Genomic DNA, 15531 nt, shown 5'->3' with positions numbered 1-15531 from the left:
GATTGGGTCATTTATTTTTCTGGAATTGAGCTGCAGGTGTTGCTTGTATATTTTTGAGGTTAACCCTTTGTTGCTTCGTTTGCTATTATTTTCTCCCATTCTGAAGGCTGTCTTTTCACCTTGCTTATAGTTTCCTTTGTTGTGCAAAAGCTTTTAAGTTTCATTAGGTCCCATTTGTTTATTTTTGCTTTTATTTCCAATATTCTGGGAAGTGTGTCATAGAGGATCCTGCTGTGATTTATGTCGGAGAGTGTTTTGCCTATGTTCTCCTCCAGGAGTTTTATAGTTTCTGGTCTTACATTTAGATCTTTAATCCATTTTGAGTTTATTTTTGTGTATGGTGTTAGAAGGTATTCTAGTTTCATTCTTTTACAAGTGGTTGACCAGTTTTCCCAGCACCACTTGATAAAGAGGTTGTCTTTTTTCCATTGTATATCCTTGCCTCCTTTGTTGAAGATAAGGTGTCCATAGGTTCGTGGATTTATCTCTGGGCTTTCTATTCTGTTCCATTGATCTATATTTCTGTCTTTGTGCCAGTACCATACTGTCTTGATGACTGTGGCTTTGTAGTATAGTCTGAAGTCAGGCAGGTTGATTCCTCCGGTTCCATTCTTCTTTCTCAAGATTACTTTGGCTATTCGAGGTTTTTTGTATTTCCATACAAATTGTGAAATTCTTTGGTCTAGTTCTGTGAAAAATACCGTTGGTAGCTTGATAGGGATTGCATTGAATCTATAGATTGCTTTGGGTAGTATAGCCATTTTGACAATATTGATTTTTTCAATCCATGAACATGGTATGTTTCTCCATCTATTTGTGTCCTCTTTGATTTCTTTCATCAGTGTTTTATAGTTTTCTATGTATAGGTCTTTTGTTTCTTTAGGTAGATATACTCCTAAGTATTTTATTCTTTTTGTTGCAATGGTGAATGGTATTGTTTCCTTAATTTCTCTTTCTGTTTTCTCATTGTTAGTGTATAGGAATGCAAGGGATTTCTGTGTGTTAATTTTATATCCTGCAACTTTACTATATTCATTGATTAGCTCTAGTAATTTTCTGGTAGAGTCTTTAGGGTTTTCTGTGTAGAGGATCATGTCATCTGCAAACAGTGAGAGTTTCACTTCTTCTTTTCCTATCTGGATTCCTTTTACTTCTTTTTCTGCTCTGATTGCTGTGGCCAAAACTTCCAACACTATGTTGAATAGTAGTGGTGAGAGTGGGCACCCTTGTCTTGTTCCTTATTTTGGGGGACATGCTTTCAATTTTTCACCATTGAGGGTGATGCTTGCTGTGGGTTTGTCATATATAGCTTTTATTATGTTGAGGTATGTTCCTTCTATTCCTGCTTTCTGGAATGTTTTAATCATAAATGGGTGTTGAATTTTGTCAAAGACTTCTCTGCATCTATTGAGATAATCATATGGTTTTTATCTTTCAATTTGTTAATGTGGTGTATTACATTGATTGATTTGCAGATATTAAAGAATCCTTGCATTCCTGGGATAAAGCCCACTTGGTCATGGTGTATGATTTTTTTAATATGTTGTAACATTAGCTTCTTAATTCTCAGTATCCTCTGTGAGTTCAAACTCATGATCAATGCTGGTAGACTTGAAAAATAGGCTGGAGGGGCTTCTCAGGCTGTGCTTCTGGTAAATAACCCACCTGCCAATGCAGGAGAATTAGGAGATACAGGTTCAGTCCCTCAGTCAGGAAGATCCCCTGGAGGAGGACATGGCAACCCACTTAAGTATTCTTGCCTGGTGAATCCCATGGACAGAGGAGCCTAGCAGGCTGCAGTCCATAGGGTAGCAAAGAGTCGGGCATGACTGAAATGACCTAGTACATATGTATGTACAGACTGTAAAGGATTAGAAAAAGTAAGAATAGAGGGAGGGGTAGGCTGTTGGGGAAATGAAGAGGGAAAGAAAATAACAGAGCCTTACAGAAAAGGTATTCAATTACATATTTACATATTTGATTTAGAGTGAAAGAATAGATAGTAGGTAAAATGAATAAAAAGCAAAAACAAAGTATTTGTATGATAATAGGGAAGTATTTGTGTTTTTCAACAGTTCCCTTGCTTAACAGAGTCAATATTATACATGTTGTTGGTTGTCTTTTTTTTTCCCTCTCATGATTAATGATATCTTAGAACTTGAAGCTGAGAAGTTGAGGCTAGAGGCTAACAAAAGGCAAAATCTTGTGTTGTAAAAGAGAATGGCAAATCATTCACTTTATCTTTGTGTATACCCCACTGTATGGTAGATAACCAGTAAATTTTGGTTCAATGATGAATACATGCCTGCATAAATATCAAGTTAGAAGTTTTCCAGGATATCCAAATTCTCTATAGACAAGTTAGAAGCGTGGGAGTAGCACTTATTTAAGAAATGAGGCATAGTTATGGATAATGTCCTAAGAAATTATCCTTAAAGCCATGATAGTACAGAAGTTCACTGAAATATTCTGCACAAGGTGGCTGCCAGCAGCCTTCATTTTCTTGACTTCAAAACCGGAAAGCAAGAGGAACAGTTTCTTTCCCCAAAGTATTATTATACCTCACTCTGTGTGTGTGTGTGTGTGTGTGTGTGTGTGTGTACACACACGCACAACTAGTCCCTCAACTGGAGTGGGTTGCCATGCCTCCTCCAGGGGATCTTCCCAACCCAGGGATTGAACCCACACCTCCCGTGTCTGCTGTGTTGCAGGCAGATTCTTTACCAGCTGTGCCTCACTGGTTTTCATTAAATCTCATGTTCACTCTTGAACCAGATCAAACTCCAGTGAGAATCAAAGCTGAAAATCTAGAAAGTTCAGCAGGTTCCTAGCCCTACGAGTCTACTTTGTAGAAAGTCAGTTATCAAATCCTGCCATTGCTGAAATATAGCTGTGGCTGGGTCAGCACCTGCCTCAACTACAAGGTCTCTTGTATTTCAATCATGGTGTGTCTCTTCCTGCCTTCCTCAGTGCTCGCCCTGAGTCTCAACCCCCTTTCTTCCTGATGTTTGCCTTACCATTAGTTCACTGTATCTGCGCCATTTTCCCAAGGTCTCAGTCCCTGCCTTTATCTTTACTTGCCCAGGAATTCTAGGTGTTGTTGTTCTCTCTACCTGAGCAAAAAAGAATAGAACTTGTATGACAGTAGGAAAATGTTCATGTGTCTAGCAGCATACACAGTAACACAAAGGCTGTCAACATTTTGATTTTTTTTTTTATGTAAAAATGCAAGTCTAGAATTTTTTCTTACATCCCGTCCTCACTCTACCAATAAATACTTCTAGTTGTGTAATGTTAGGGAGTTAAGAAAAACCTTCCACCAACACTGTGTTCTGAGAAGAGGTAGGCACTTTCTGAGGAATACATAGTAAGTTTTGTCATTTCAGTTCTACTTTTCTTTTTTAAGGCAAAACCACAGAAACTAATTTAGACAGTACAGTATCAGTATTTTGAGGTCATTGCTGCATATTAGAAATAACTAATAAGGTTCAAATTCTGTATGTATGTATGAAGTTACTTCTACAAAGAAAATTTTGTGTACTTACAAATATCTTTGTATAAATGAAAAGTGCTATAGAGTGAGTGAGAAAGGTAATATTCATCTGTATGCTCCAGACAAAATGTTGTCAAGCCCATTCTTAGTGAGACTTTCAGGGATAAATATCAGCCCTTCCTTTTGATAGTCTTTTTTTTTTTTTTTTTTTGGTAGATGATTACCTTTGCTTTAATAAAGTTGTCCTTTATGTCTGTCTTAGTTCTTTTGCTTTAATATTGACCACTCTTTCCAAGTGATGTTTTGGAGATGATTAGAAATCAGTACATCTGAAGGAGTACTTTGCAAGTTTCTCACTATCATAGGAAGAGATTACAAATAATGAAAAGGGACTAGGCATTTAAAGTGGATAACCAACAAGGATGTACGAATAGCACAGGACCTCTGCTCAATTTTATGTAGCAACCTGGGTGTTTGAGGGAAAATGGATACAGGTATATGTATGACTGAGTCCCTTCACTGTTCACCTGAAACCATCACAACATTGTTAACTAACTACACCCTAATACAAAATAAAGAGTTTAAAAAAAGATAAGAGAATAGGCTAGAAACCAAATTCTGAGGTTTTGGATTAGCACTAGAGGTATCAATATGAATTCATTTAATGTATTTACTGATACAGAAATATTGATGTGTGTGTTTACATGTTCAGTAAACATACATATACTTCTTAGCCCACTCTGCTGAGAGGCTCTAGGAACAGTGACTCCCTAGCAGCAATGAGCATACCTACCACCCAGATTTTGGTTTCTAGCTACTGTTCTTTAGCAAAAGAAATCAAAGCTCTGCAGAAATGACTAATGCTAGAGATGGGATAGGGAAAAAAATACTATAGATCCTGAAACATCTTGTGGCCAGAAAATAAAGAAGTTACCAAAAAATGATAGGGATATATCAGAATGACACGGGAGTCAACTTGAAGGGATTCCCAATGGCCAAAAATTGAAGCAACAAGGTAAAATTATGAAAGTATTAGATTAGTGCTCATAAAGTTAATATCTATGAGTCCATACTGGTATAAATAAATAATTGAACTAATAAAGAGGGTAGAAGGGACAGCTCTTTTTACTGTAGAATATTAGCTAATAAATGTAGAAGAATAAGAGATATTGAAGATTAACATTACCAGACACCACAGTGATAACTATTGCAAGCAAGAACCATGATGAATGCTACTAACTTAGTGACTGAAAGTTTGATGTAAAATAGGATACATGGATAATCTCCAGATACCTCTCCACAAGATAATTATTATTTACATATGGAAAAATAACAGTGGTGAAACCTGATAGACACCACTTTAGCTATGTTATGAAGATTAATATTACCAGCAAATAGTAAAACGTCAGTATCACTCCACTATGATGCACTGAGAAAGATATCACTTCTCTTGTATTCTTGCCAAAAATGCATAACCTCATTCTAATGAGAAAACACCAGATAAATCCAAATTAAGAGAGACTCTGCAAGGTAATGGTTTGGACTGTTTAAGAGAATCAAGGTCATGAAAGACAAAAAAAAAAAAAAAAGACCTAGAGGATCTGTTACTAATTAAAGGAAACTAAGGATTCTAGATTGGATCCTGGATCAGAAGGACTTTAGTGAGGAAAATGGCAAAATTTAAATAAGATCTGTAGATTACTTAATAGTGTTATGCCATTGTGAATTTCCTGATATCAGTATTTGTATTATAGTTACATAGCTGGGTGAAAGATATATGAGGACTCTGTATATTTTTGAAATTTTTTAGTAGGTCTCACATTATTTCAAAAGAAAAAGGGTTTTGTGTGATTTTTTTTTTTTTTAAAGGAAGGGACTTGGAAAGATGGTTTCTAAGGTCTCTTCCGCCCAGCCTTACTATTCTATGATATAATTAATGCAAAAGGAAGAATGGCAGAACGTTAAGCACTTTTCTTTCTTGTCTGTCAATTAAATACATTGCGGCAGCTGAAAAGAAGATCAGATTCTAAACTGTCAATGTAGTACAGTGGGATCTGTCCTGAATAACTGTCATGGTACCCAGTCCTGTACTGCAGGAGATGGTCCTTGCCTCTGGGATGCTCAGAGGCTACTGGTAAAGTAGATGTGGTCTTTCCTTTTAATCTTAGATTACTAAGGTCTCTCTTTGGTGTTTTAAAAGAATAGAGTTAGATAGAATGATATGGAAATTGATAAGTGTTAGAAACATATCTAAGAGTTAGCCCTCAAAGTGGGCCCCAGATTTATCTACTCTGGGTGCCTGATGAGAATGATAAACACTAAATAAGATATAAAAACCTAGAAGACTTTTAACACTTCCTGTGTGAGGGACGAATAGGGCATTCATATTAAGATTGTTGTTGTTAGTTGCTCAGTTGCATCCAACTCTTTGTGACGACCCCCTGGACTGTAGTCTGCCAGGCTCCTCTGTCCATGGAATTCTCCAGCAGATAATGGGGTATTTCATTGTAGGGTAGTATGAAGATGCATGAATTCATATTTGAGAATAGTGGGTATTGTAATTCTGACATTCCCTTAATGCTCATTTGCTAGATGATTGTACTCAGTTAAGCCCTACCTTTATAATCCCGTTATGACAAATTTCTGAATAAGGAATTGATATGTTTCATTTAGCAAGTACTTACTGTTAAGAATTAAACATTTTAGGAAATATAATGCAGGTAAGTCAGAAGTCATTCTATCTCTCCATTAATAAAGATGAGTGTTGATTCTTGGGTATTTGAGGGCCTGTTCTGAATTTTTTAATTTACTGTTCTATTTTTTTTTTAAGCGAAGTGCAACTTTGAATCAATAAAATTATGTAAGTGAAACTGAAGCCTTATTGCCACAATACATTTGATGAACAAATTTAAGAAATTGATTTCCACCGTCATGATTTTTAACAAAATGTTAGGGTTAACTAACATTCTTATGAACGTGATTGTCTTCCATGGAAGATTAGAAGTTGCATGGTGTGTCTTATTTCTAAAGTAGGAATATACAACATATATGCAGTTTTCAAGTCTCTACAGAATTTAAAAAGCATTGTACTTTGAAACATGTATACTGTGGGTCTAAGGTGTTTTTTAATCTTTAATCTCTTTTAAAGATCAAATATCATTAGAAAAATAAGCCATGGACATTACAAATGTGGTCTGTTGAAATTCAATATTCACAATGACAATTCAGAATATGAACTCCTTAGGGGAAAGTTAACCCACCACTCTGACTTTTCATCCAAATATCTTAAAGTGTGCCATTGGTTTTATGAAAAGGTTTTGATCTACACTCCTAGTTTAAGTTCAAAAGAAAAGCTACATTTTAAAGTGTATTCCTTTTCTGGATATATTTACTTTGAACTATAGCATATAGTTTTTCCCATAAATCTAACCTGCCACTATCTGTTTTTAAAACTTTGTAAACTTCAAGTGGTTATGATGTGTGAAGTTTGGATTAAACTAAATTTTTTAGAAAACACATGTTATATATTTTGATTGTTTTGAATTTTAACATGGGCCAGTCAAAAACTTGAGTGTCTAGCAAAGTAATATACTGTACTCTGTTACTCTAAGAAATCACAGAAAATTGCCCTCTCCCATCATGTTAACAATAGACAAATGAAGCAGCTGTTCTCATTCTTAATGTAGTTGTTTGAAAAACTTGCACAGTTTAATGAGAATGTCTCTACTCATAAAACTTAAAATGCTCACACATGGAAAAAGTCATAATGTTTTGGCAAATATTGCTTTGTTAGGAATGTGAACGAGGTATACCTGCTTCATAGCTAGAATTCTATGTAAACGGCGTGAAACCGTGGGGGAGTGCCAGCTGAGAAGAAAGCTCTGACAAAGGGTGAATTGACACTCTTAGAAACTGCAGATAATTCTTGCCCAGTCACACTTTTTTTCTTGACATGAAAGACTTAGAGTATCTACCTCTCTCCATCTCTTCTTTTTTTTCCCCCTAGGTGTAATTCTCGGGTCATCCTTTCTACTCAGCGTAAATGATTTTCTCCTTAAAACAAGTCTCAAAGAAAGAAGTCGGATTCTAATAGGACCATGTTGTGCTACTGCCAATCTGGAAGCTAAATGGTGTAAACACAGTGGCGATCCAGGCCCAGAACAGTCCATACCAAAAATATCCATTGATTTAAGAGGAGGTCTGCTACAGGTCTGTGGGGATTGGCCCCATTTTTTCCCCACACTTTTTAAACTAGCCTTTGTTCATTTTTTTGAACTGTTTTCATTAAATTTTAAACTTTGGTGAGAAAGGGTATTGTCGGATTGGTGTCTTACTAAACTTTTTTGACAGCTTTATTGAAGCATAATTCACAAACCATACAATTCACCTAATTAAAGTATACCATTCATTGACTTTTTTAATGTATTCACAGAGTCATATGGTCATCACAACAATCCATTTTAAAATATGGATTTAAAATGGATTTAAAATATGGATTAAATACACGCCTACCTCCAAAACCCTTTAACCATTCACACTCCCCATCATCCTCTGATCCCCTCCCCCGAACTAGGAGACCACTATTTTCTGTCTCTGACTCTTCTGGACATTTCATATAGTTGGAATCATGAAATGCAGTCTTTCGTGAATAGCTTCTTTCACTTAGCATAATGTTTTCAAGGTTCATTCCTGTTTCTGCAGGTGCCAGTACTTTATTCCTTTTTACAACCAAATAATACTCCACTGTATTGATGGTACCTCATTTTATTTATCCATTCAGCAGTTGATGGATGTTTAGATTCCATCCACTTTTAGCTATTATGAATAATGCTGCTATGAATGTTTGCACATAAGTATTGTGAGGACATGTTTGGAATTGCTGAATCAATAAACTTTTTCCTAATGTGTAGACTTTTGTACTATAGTCAGCCTGTCTCAGACAGTGTCATTAGTAATATATGAGCCATTTCCTAAAGACATGTTGTTTAGCTGTTATGCTGTCTGATGACTAACGTGACATACAACTTCACACTGCAATGTTTTATGCATTTGATTTGCAGCCAAGTGTGGAATGTGTGAGGGTATCCAATTTATTTCTTGATAATTTTCTATTTGGATAGAATTTGAAGGTTTTTTTCGTATGATTTGATGTCCCCCAAATGTGACACAGATCTAAAAAGCTTGAGAAATTCAGAGTTATAGAAAATGAAAATGACTAATTTGTTAATAGTTGAGGCATAGTAAATATGAGTTTCTTATTTTCACCTAAAAGCTGTCTTCCCTCCACTGTTTCACCAGTTTTCTTACTGACACAGAGCTCGATGTGGGCAGAGCCTAATGACTTACTGCTTTATATTCTGGAGATTTTTAATATATGTTATAAATCTTCATATATTTACTAAGCTTGTGATTATGTGTTGTTTTGTCAAGAATACTAATTGCATTACCATTTTTCCAACGAAGCAAAGGAACTCCACATTAAAAACAAGAATAAAAGCAAAACAAAGTATATAATCTCTACATTATAAAGCCTTTTGGCATTTTAAAAGCTGGAGCCATGGTGTTTGACTCGCCAACTTGACTTTGCACCTATCACTATTTTTTTTCAGATTCAATACAAATAAGATTGATGATGAAAAAAATAGACTTAGTATCATATCTCTTACCTTCATTTCTGAGATGCCTTAATTCCAGAGGCAGGACTTATACTTATGGTTTAAAACTTGCCCACAAAGCATAGGCTTATTCTTTTCTACCTTTGTATATTCTTTTCTTCTTTTCTGTATTACCTGGTTCTCTTGGAAATTGGGTGAAATGCTTTTACCCAAAATATTCAGAGAAATTCAATTTTATTAAATGTTTAAGTCCTCTGACATTAATCATCATTCCCTACTGGTCATCCTTCTGTTATAGGCTAATAGTTTTCACCTGCAGAGAAAGGGGAGGCGCTCGCTCCTCTCTGTTAGATGAAGTAGCAAGAGTTTGTTCTGAAACTCTACTGTAGCTCCTGTGCAGTTGGTTCTCAAGGGCTGTGTTGGTTGGTACTTTCTCACTAAACACTGAAGTTGGGAGCCTTTTGAGTTCAGGCTCATTGAGCATCTTCCTTCTCTTTTTCTCTGAAGAGTGAAAGTACAAAGAAAGGAACCCTAATAGCAGGATGTGTTCATGTAATCTCATGACAAAATAGAAGCTATTCTACAAACCTATTATTACTATTAATATTTTGACCTGAAAGGATCTTCATTGCTTCTCTCATACTGTATTCAATGTTCTTTTCCTGCTTAACTAAGTTAATTCATAAACATTACCTCTCATCTACATTATTTTACTATCAATTCACCATTTAAAATTGATAGCTACCCACACATTATAGGATTTGCTTGATTTTCTTGTTTCTATGTATTTGCCCAAGAATTTCATCCCAAAGGTCAATTGCTTCTTAAAAATTACAGGTTGGTTATTATCAGTAATTAAAATAAATGTAATTATAGTCTTGAACTAATTCAAATCTGATTGTACCTAATTATCCTCATGAAATATTTGTATTTAAACCCAGTAAAATTTTTCATATGATTTTAAAGGTTTTCTGGGGTCAAGAACATTTGAATTGCTTAGTTCTTCTACATGAATTACTCAACGGATACCTTAACGAGGAGGGAAATTTTGAAGTGCAAGTTTCTGAAGCAGTTCCACAAATGCCATCTCCTTTGGAAAAAAATCAGATATTTAAAAGTGAACAAAGTTCAGATGACCTACGGACAGGTCTATTTCAATATATACGGGATGCTGGTAAGTAGCAATAGCCTCACTATGATTGTGTGTTTACCTCCATATTAGGGAAATGATAACAGTTCAACATCACTTGAAAACTAAGTGCATAGAATACCTGCCATACCAAAACAGTACCTTGCCTTTCAGTCTCTCTCAAGGGAAGATTCTTGATTTGTTCCTATCCTAAACCGTATAAACATGATCAGACAGCTTCTTTATATTCTTTTCTTTTATATTCATAATTTTTTCTTGCTGTAATAAACCAGCATGTCCCACTTCAGAAGCATACAATTAATTATACTTTCATTTAACAGAACCTTTGAAAATGCCTGGTGTCTATGAAGTCTTGTTTTACAATGAAACCGAAGATAGCCCAGGGATGATGCTATGGAGATACCCAGAACCTAGAGTGCTCACCCTGGTACGCATAACTCCCGTGCCCTTCAACACCACCGAAGATCCAGACATTAGCACAGCAGACCTTGGTGACATGCTGCAGGTATGGAATGACTCTTCTTTTCAAAATAAAAACACCTTGGGAAGGTGCTGATTAGATAATAGGAAAAATATTGGGAGCATACCTATCTTTTCCGCCAGTTGTCTCAGAAATATACATGTATGTGCACATACAAACATACATATGTACACATACACACACACAAGACGCATGCACACTAGAAATTTTAAAATAAGGGAGTGAAGTCCTTCAGACTCACGGTACACAGCAATTTTGAGAGTTCTTGATTCTCCTCTTTGACCTGTAGCTTGCATGGTCTCCAGCTGTAATGGGACAGGCAGTGTCACTGAGTTCACCAGACAGTTTCTTTTTCTTTTATTTTAAGATTTATTCATTTATGGCTGTGGTGGATCTTCCCTGCGGCGCAGGCTTTTCTCTAGTTGTGGTGCGTGGGGGCTACTCTTCATTGCAGTGTGCAGGCTTCTCATTGCGGTGGCTTTTCTTGTTGCAGAGCACATATAGAGCCCAGGGGCTAAGAAGTTGTGGTTCCCAGGCTCTAGAGCACTGACTCAGTAGTTGTAGCACTCAGGTTTAGTTGCCTCATGGCATGTGGGATTTTCCCAGATCGAGGATCAAACCCATGTCCCCTGCATTGGAAGTCAGATTCTTTACCACTGATCCACCAGGGAAGCCCCCACCACACATCTTCTGAATAACCTACCATGTGTTCACACCCTTCAGCATTTTTAGAACTGTTCTAGGAAATAAGATATGTCCCCATAAGGCCGGAAGGGGTGACTTAATTTTCATTTCATTTCCAGAGTTGAAAATGGTCTTGGACCGGTGGTAGGCTGATAGGAAAGCCATCTAATGAGTGATTATATTCCGTAAGATTTTATGCAAAGTTTGTTGTCCATCATTTCCTTGAGTGCTGATATCACTGTATTATTATTCTACTTATTAATTCTACAGATCTGAATTCCTCCTAAAATTTTCTTTTCTCCTAGTCTTCCACCTATTGCTTGATCACACAATCATTCACTTGAAGGCATTCCTGATTGCTGTTTTTCTCTAACTCCCCACATCTAATTTATCAACATGTCCTGTCAGCTCTGCCTCCAAATATGTCCCTATTCCATCTACTTCTCGCTGTTTCTACTGGTACAATAGAGTACAGAGTCCAAGCCACCATCTTCTGTTCCCTACTACAATAGCTTCCTAATTGGTCTCTGTGAATCCATCCTTGACTCCCCACAGTGGGCTTTGCAAACAGCAACCAAAGTGATCCTTTAAAAATGTAGTTGAGATTACCTCACTCCCCTAACTTTTGAAACCTTCCTCTGATACTGAGAACAGAATTCAGTATCTTACTCTAGCCCACAAGGACCTATGGTCTCTGCACTGCCCACTTGTCTGGTATGTCTTGATTGCTTATCTCCAGCCCCTCATAAATAAATATAAGCCAGGTTTTTTTTTTTAAATGACTGATCTATATTTAAGTCAGAATAAAATTGATGCTTTTAAACTGTGGTGTTGGAGAAGACTCTTGAGAGTCCCTTGGACTGCAAGGAGATCCAACCAGTCCATCCTAAAGGAGAGTCCTGGGTGTTCATTGGAAGGACTGATGCTGAAGCTGAAACTCCAATACTTTGGCCACCTCATGCGAAGAGTTGACTCATTGGAAAAGACCCTGATGCTGGGAGGGATTGGAGGCGGGAAGAGAAAGGGACGACAGAGGATAAGATGGCTGGATGGCATCACCGACTCATTGGACATGAGTTTGAGTAAACTCCGGGAACTGGTGATGGACAGGGAGGCCTGGTGTGCTGCAGTTCATGGGGTCACAAAGAGTCGGACATGACTGAGCAACTGAACTGAACTGAATAATACAAATTAGAGGAGTCCACACTACCTGTTAACATAGGTATTATTATAGGCTTATTTAATTCTTATTTAGATTTTTGATTATAATATAGTCAGATGTTCACCTTCTGAATTGATAACAATGAAATGTGTCATTTTGTCAAATAAACTAGAGTGTGCAGAACTATCCAATTTGCCACAATGTCAACTGTCTCTACTTTCATTTTTTTTCCTTGTGATGAAGACTTCTAAGATCTATCCTTGTAGCAACTCTACTTTGATTTTTAAATGTTCACATTTGCTTCCCCGCCTGTCAAAGTCATATTCATGATTATCTTCTCTACCAATATTCTTGGATTATTTTTGCTGTCTTTGAATTCTACTGTCTTGTTAGACTAGCCTAAATGCAGAACATCTGTTGTATTTTCAGTCACAATGAAAATACTCATATATCAACATTTCAGCGTCATGTGAAGGGCTTTTTCTGTAACTGATTCTAGGGTTCAGATTTATAGTTAAAAATTATCCTAAGCCTGATAACCATTGGTAGCAGTATTACACCAGTTGTATTAAACAGAGGATTTAAGTTAGAAAGTACATTCACTAATGACATGTTCTTCATCTTCTCACTGCCACTGGAGAGGCAAGAGAGCAGAGTGGTTATAGGAATGAACTATAGCCAGAATGCCTGGGCTCAGATTCTGGCTCTTCTCTTTGCAAACTGTGTCACCTTAGACAAGTAAAGTAATCTCTCGACCGCAGGTTTTGCTTTTCTTTCATCAATAAAATGAGGCTATTAATAATGTAATGCCTATAGGAATGAATATTTATAAGACACATAGAACAATGCCTGGCACATAGTAAATGCTATGTAAGTATGAGTGCTACCAGTACTATTACAATGATTATCACCAAAAGTCTTTTCATCACGTGGAAGCATAGGCTAGACCAAAAAGAGCTGGGGTCTAATGACTCTCCAGACCAGCGGAAGTAGTCTAGGCGATCTGGGACAGTCCAGGGGCCTTTACAGTAGACTTGGCGCATAAGCATCGCATGAGGTAAGCCTGGCGGGTTTCAACAAGACGAGAGTTGGTGTCAGAGAGGTCCTGCTGTATTTCATATCTTCTTGGAGTGAGAGGAACTGATGTGTGGCAGAATTCAAAGACAAGGCTGCTGGTCTAAGAAGCACGACAGGGTTGTACCTGTAAGATGAAGGGGAAGGCTAGATCCCAATGCTAAGCAAGAACACCCAGAGCTCACACGTGAGATGGAAGAACGGAGAAGACTGGCAGAAAGTCACCATGCTACTGAGCTCCTGGCCTAGCCTCATATTCCCCTGGTGAGGAGCAAAATTCATCCCAGTGGTTGGGGTGACCTCATCTGTGGAAACATGACAGCTTTTTTCTTGAGCCCTGGCAGTTCCAGACCCTGGGCATGCTCCTGAGGGCTCAGAGATGGATGAGATACTGTCCAGTCATTAGAAGCTATCTGTGCGGCAGGCAGGTTTCTGTGGTGGTTTGGGGCAGAAGAATTTCCGTAATTTTAGCATTCAGCGTTAAACCTCTGTGTTGTCAGAATCCTTCTCCCAGTCTATGTAAGTATCTCTAGGTCTGTACCAGAGACACAGCTAAAATATTGAACTCCCAATCCTTAATAGCAGAGAACCTGTGAAAAGAAGTCTGTTTATCAACCTGGTCTAGTGTAGGTAACCTGGACATTAAAGTCTCAGCTGCTGACTCTTGTCCCCTTTGTATTTTACTTAGGCAAATTGTATTTGACCTTAGGCAAACTGCTCACCTCTTGGAGCCTTAATTTCCTCAACTGAACACCTGAGTTAACACTGTTTACCTTTTAGAGTTTTTTCCACGAGATTTAAGTGAAATACTAAAGCTAAAACAAATGCCTTACACAAAGTGAGCTCTTTTTTTTTTTTTTTTTTGCATTTATTTTTATTAGTTGGAGGCTAATTCTTTACGATATTGTAATGGTTTTTGCCATACTTTGACATGAATCAGCCATGGATTTACATGTGTTCCCCATCCCGATCCCCCCTCCTGCCTCCCTCTCCATCCCATCCCTCTGGGTCTTCCCAGTGCACCAGCCCTGAGCACTTGTCTCATGCATCCAGCCTGGGCTGGTAGTCTGTTTCACCCTTGATAGTATACTTGTTTCAATGCTCTCAGAACATCCCACCCTCGCCTTCTCCCATAGAGTCCAAAAGTCTGTTCTGTACACCTGTGTCTCTTTTTCTGTTTTGCATATAGGGTGAATCGTTGCCATCTTTTTAAATTCCATATACATGCGTTAGTATACTGTATTGGTCTTTATCTTTCTGGCTTACTTCACTCTGTATAATGGGCTCCAGTTTCATCCATCTCATTAGAACTGATTCAAATGAATTCTTTTTAATGGCTGAGTAATATTCCATTGTGTATATGTACCATAGCTTCCTTATCCATTCATCTGCTGATGGGCATCTAGGTTGCTTCCATGTCCTGGCAATTATAAACAGTGCTGCAGTGCACCCCAATGTTCATCGCAGCACTGTTTATAAAAGTGAGCTCTCAGTAAATGTTAATTTCCTTCCCTCCACTTCTCCTTCATATTCAGATGCCTGGACCATGATAAAACCTCCTAAGTAGAATTTCAGCCTTCAATCTCTTCTCCTTCCAACCTGCCTTACTGAGTTCTTAAAGGAACAGGTGGATTGTGTCATTCCCTGAGGAAAACTTTCAGTGGTTCTGTCACTCTGCTAGACTGACCTTGAAGTAGTGAGTGAAGTCACTCAGTCATGTCCGACTCTGCAACCCCATGAACTGTAGCCTCCCAGGCTCCTCTGTCCATGGAATTTTCCAGGCAAGAGTACTGGAGTGGGTTGCCATTTCCTTCTCCAGGAGGAAAACCTTCAGTGGGCCTGTCACTCTGCTAGACCGGCCTTGAGGGCCCT

The 15531-nt window shown here is 37.7% G+C and overlaps 1 protein-coding gene across 9 annotated transcripts in view; it reads left to right on the top strand.

Moving 5' to 3' along the window:
• Nucleotides 1-15531, top strand: part of VPS13B (vacuolar protein sorting 13 homolog B) — a 775932-nt gene that overhangs the window by 613416 nt on the left and 146985 nt on the right. For all 9 annotated transcript variants that reach the window (XM_043880234.1, XM_043880239.1, XM_043880237.1 and 6 more), the window contains 3 exons: nt 7500-7702; nt 10075-10282; nt 10579-10763. In XM_043880234.1, the coding sequence (XP_043736169.1) occupies nt 7500-7702; nt 10075-10282; nt 10579-10763 (596 nt within the window). The remainder of the gene's footprint in view (nt 1-7499; nt 7703-10074; nt 10283-10578; nt 10764-15531) is intronic.

The sequence above is a fragment of the Cervus elaphus genome, chromosome 21 (assembly GCF_910594005.1).
Source record: "Cervus elaphus chromosome 21, mCerEla1.1, whole genome shotgun sequence".
In the NCBI taxonomy this organism is placed as follows: domain Eukaryota; kingdom Metazoa; phylum Chordata; class Mammalia; order Artiodactyla; family Cervidae; genus Cervus; species Cervus elaphus.
Note: the sequence above shows the minus strand (reverse complement) of the source record. Positions and strands in the feature narration are given on the sequence as shown.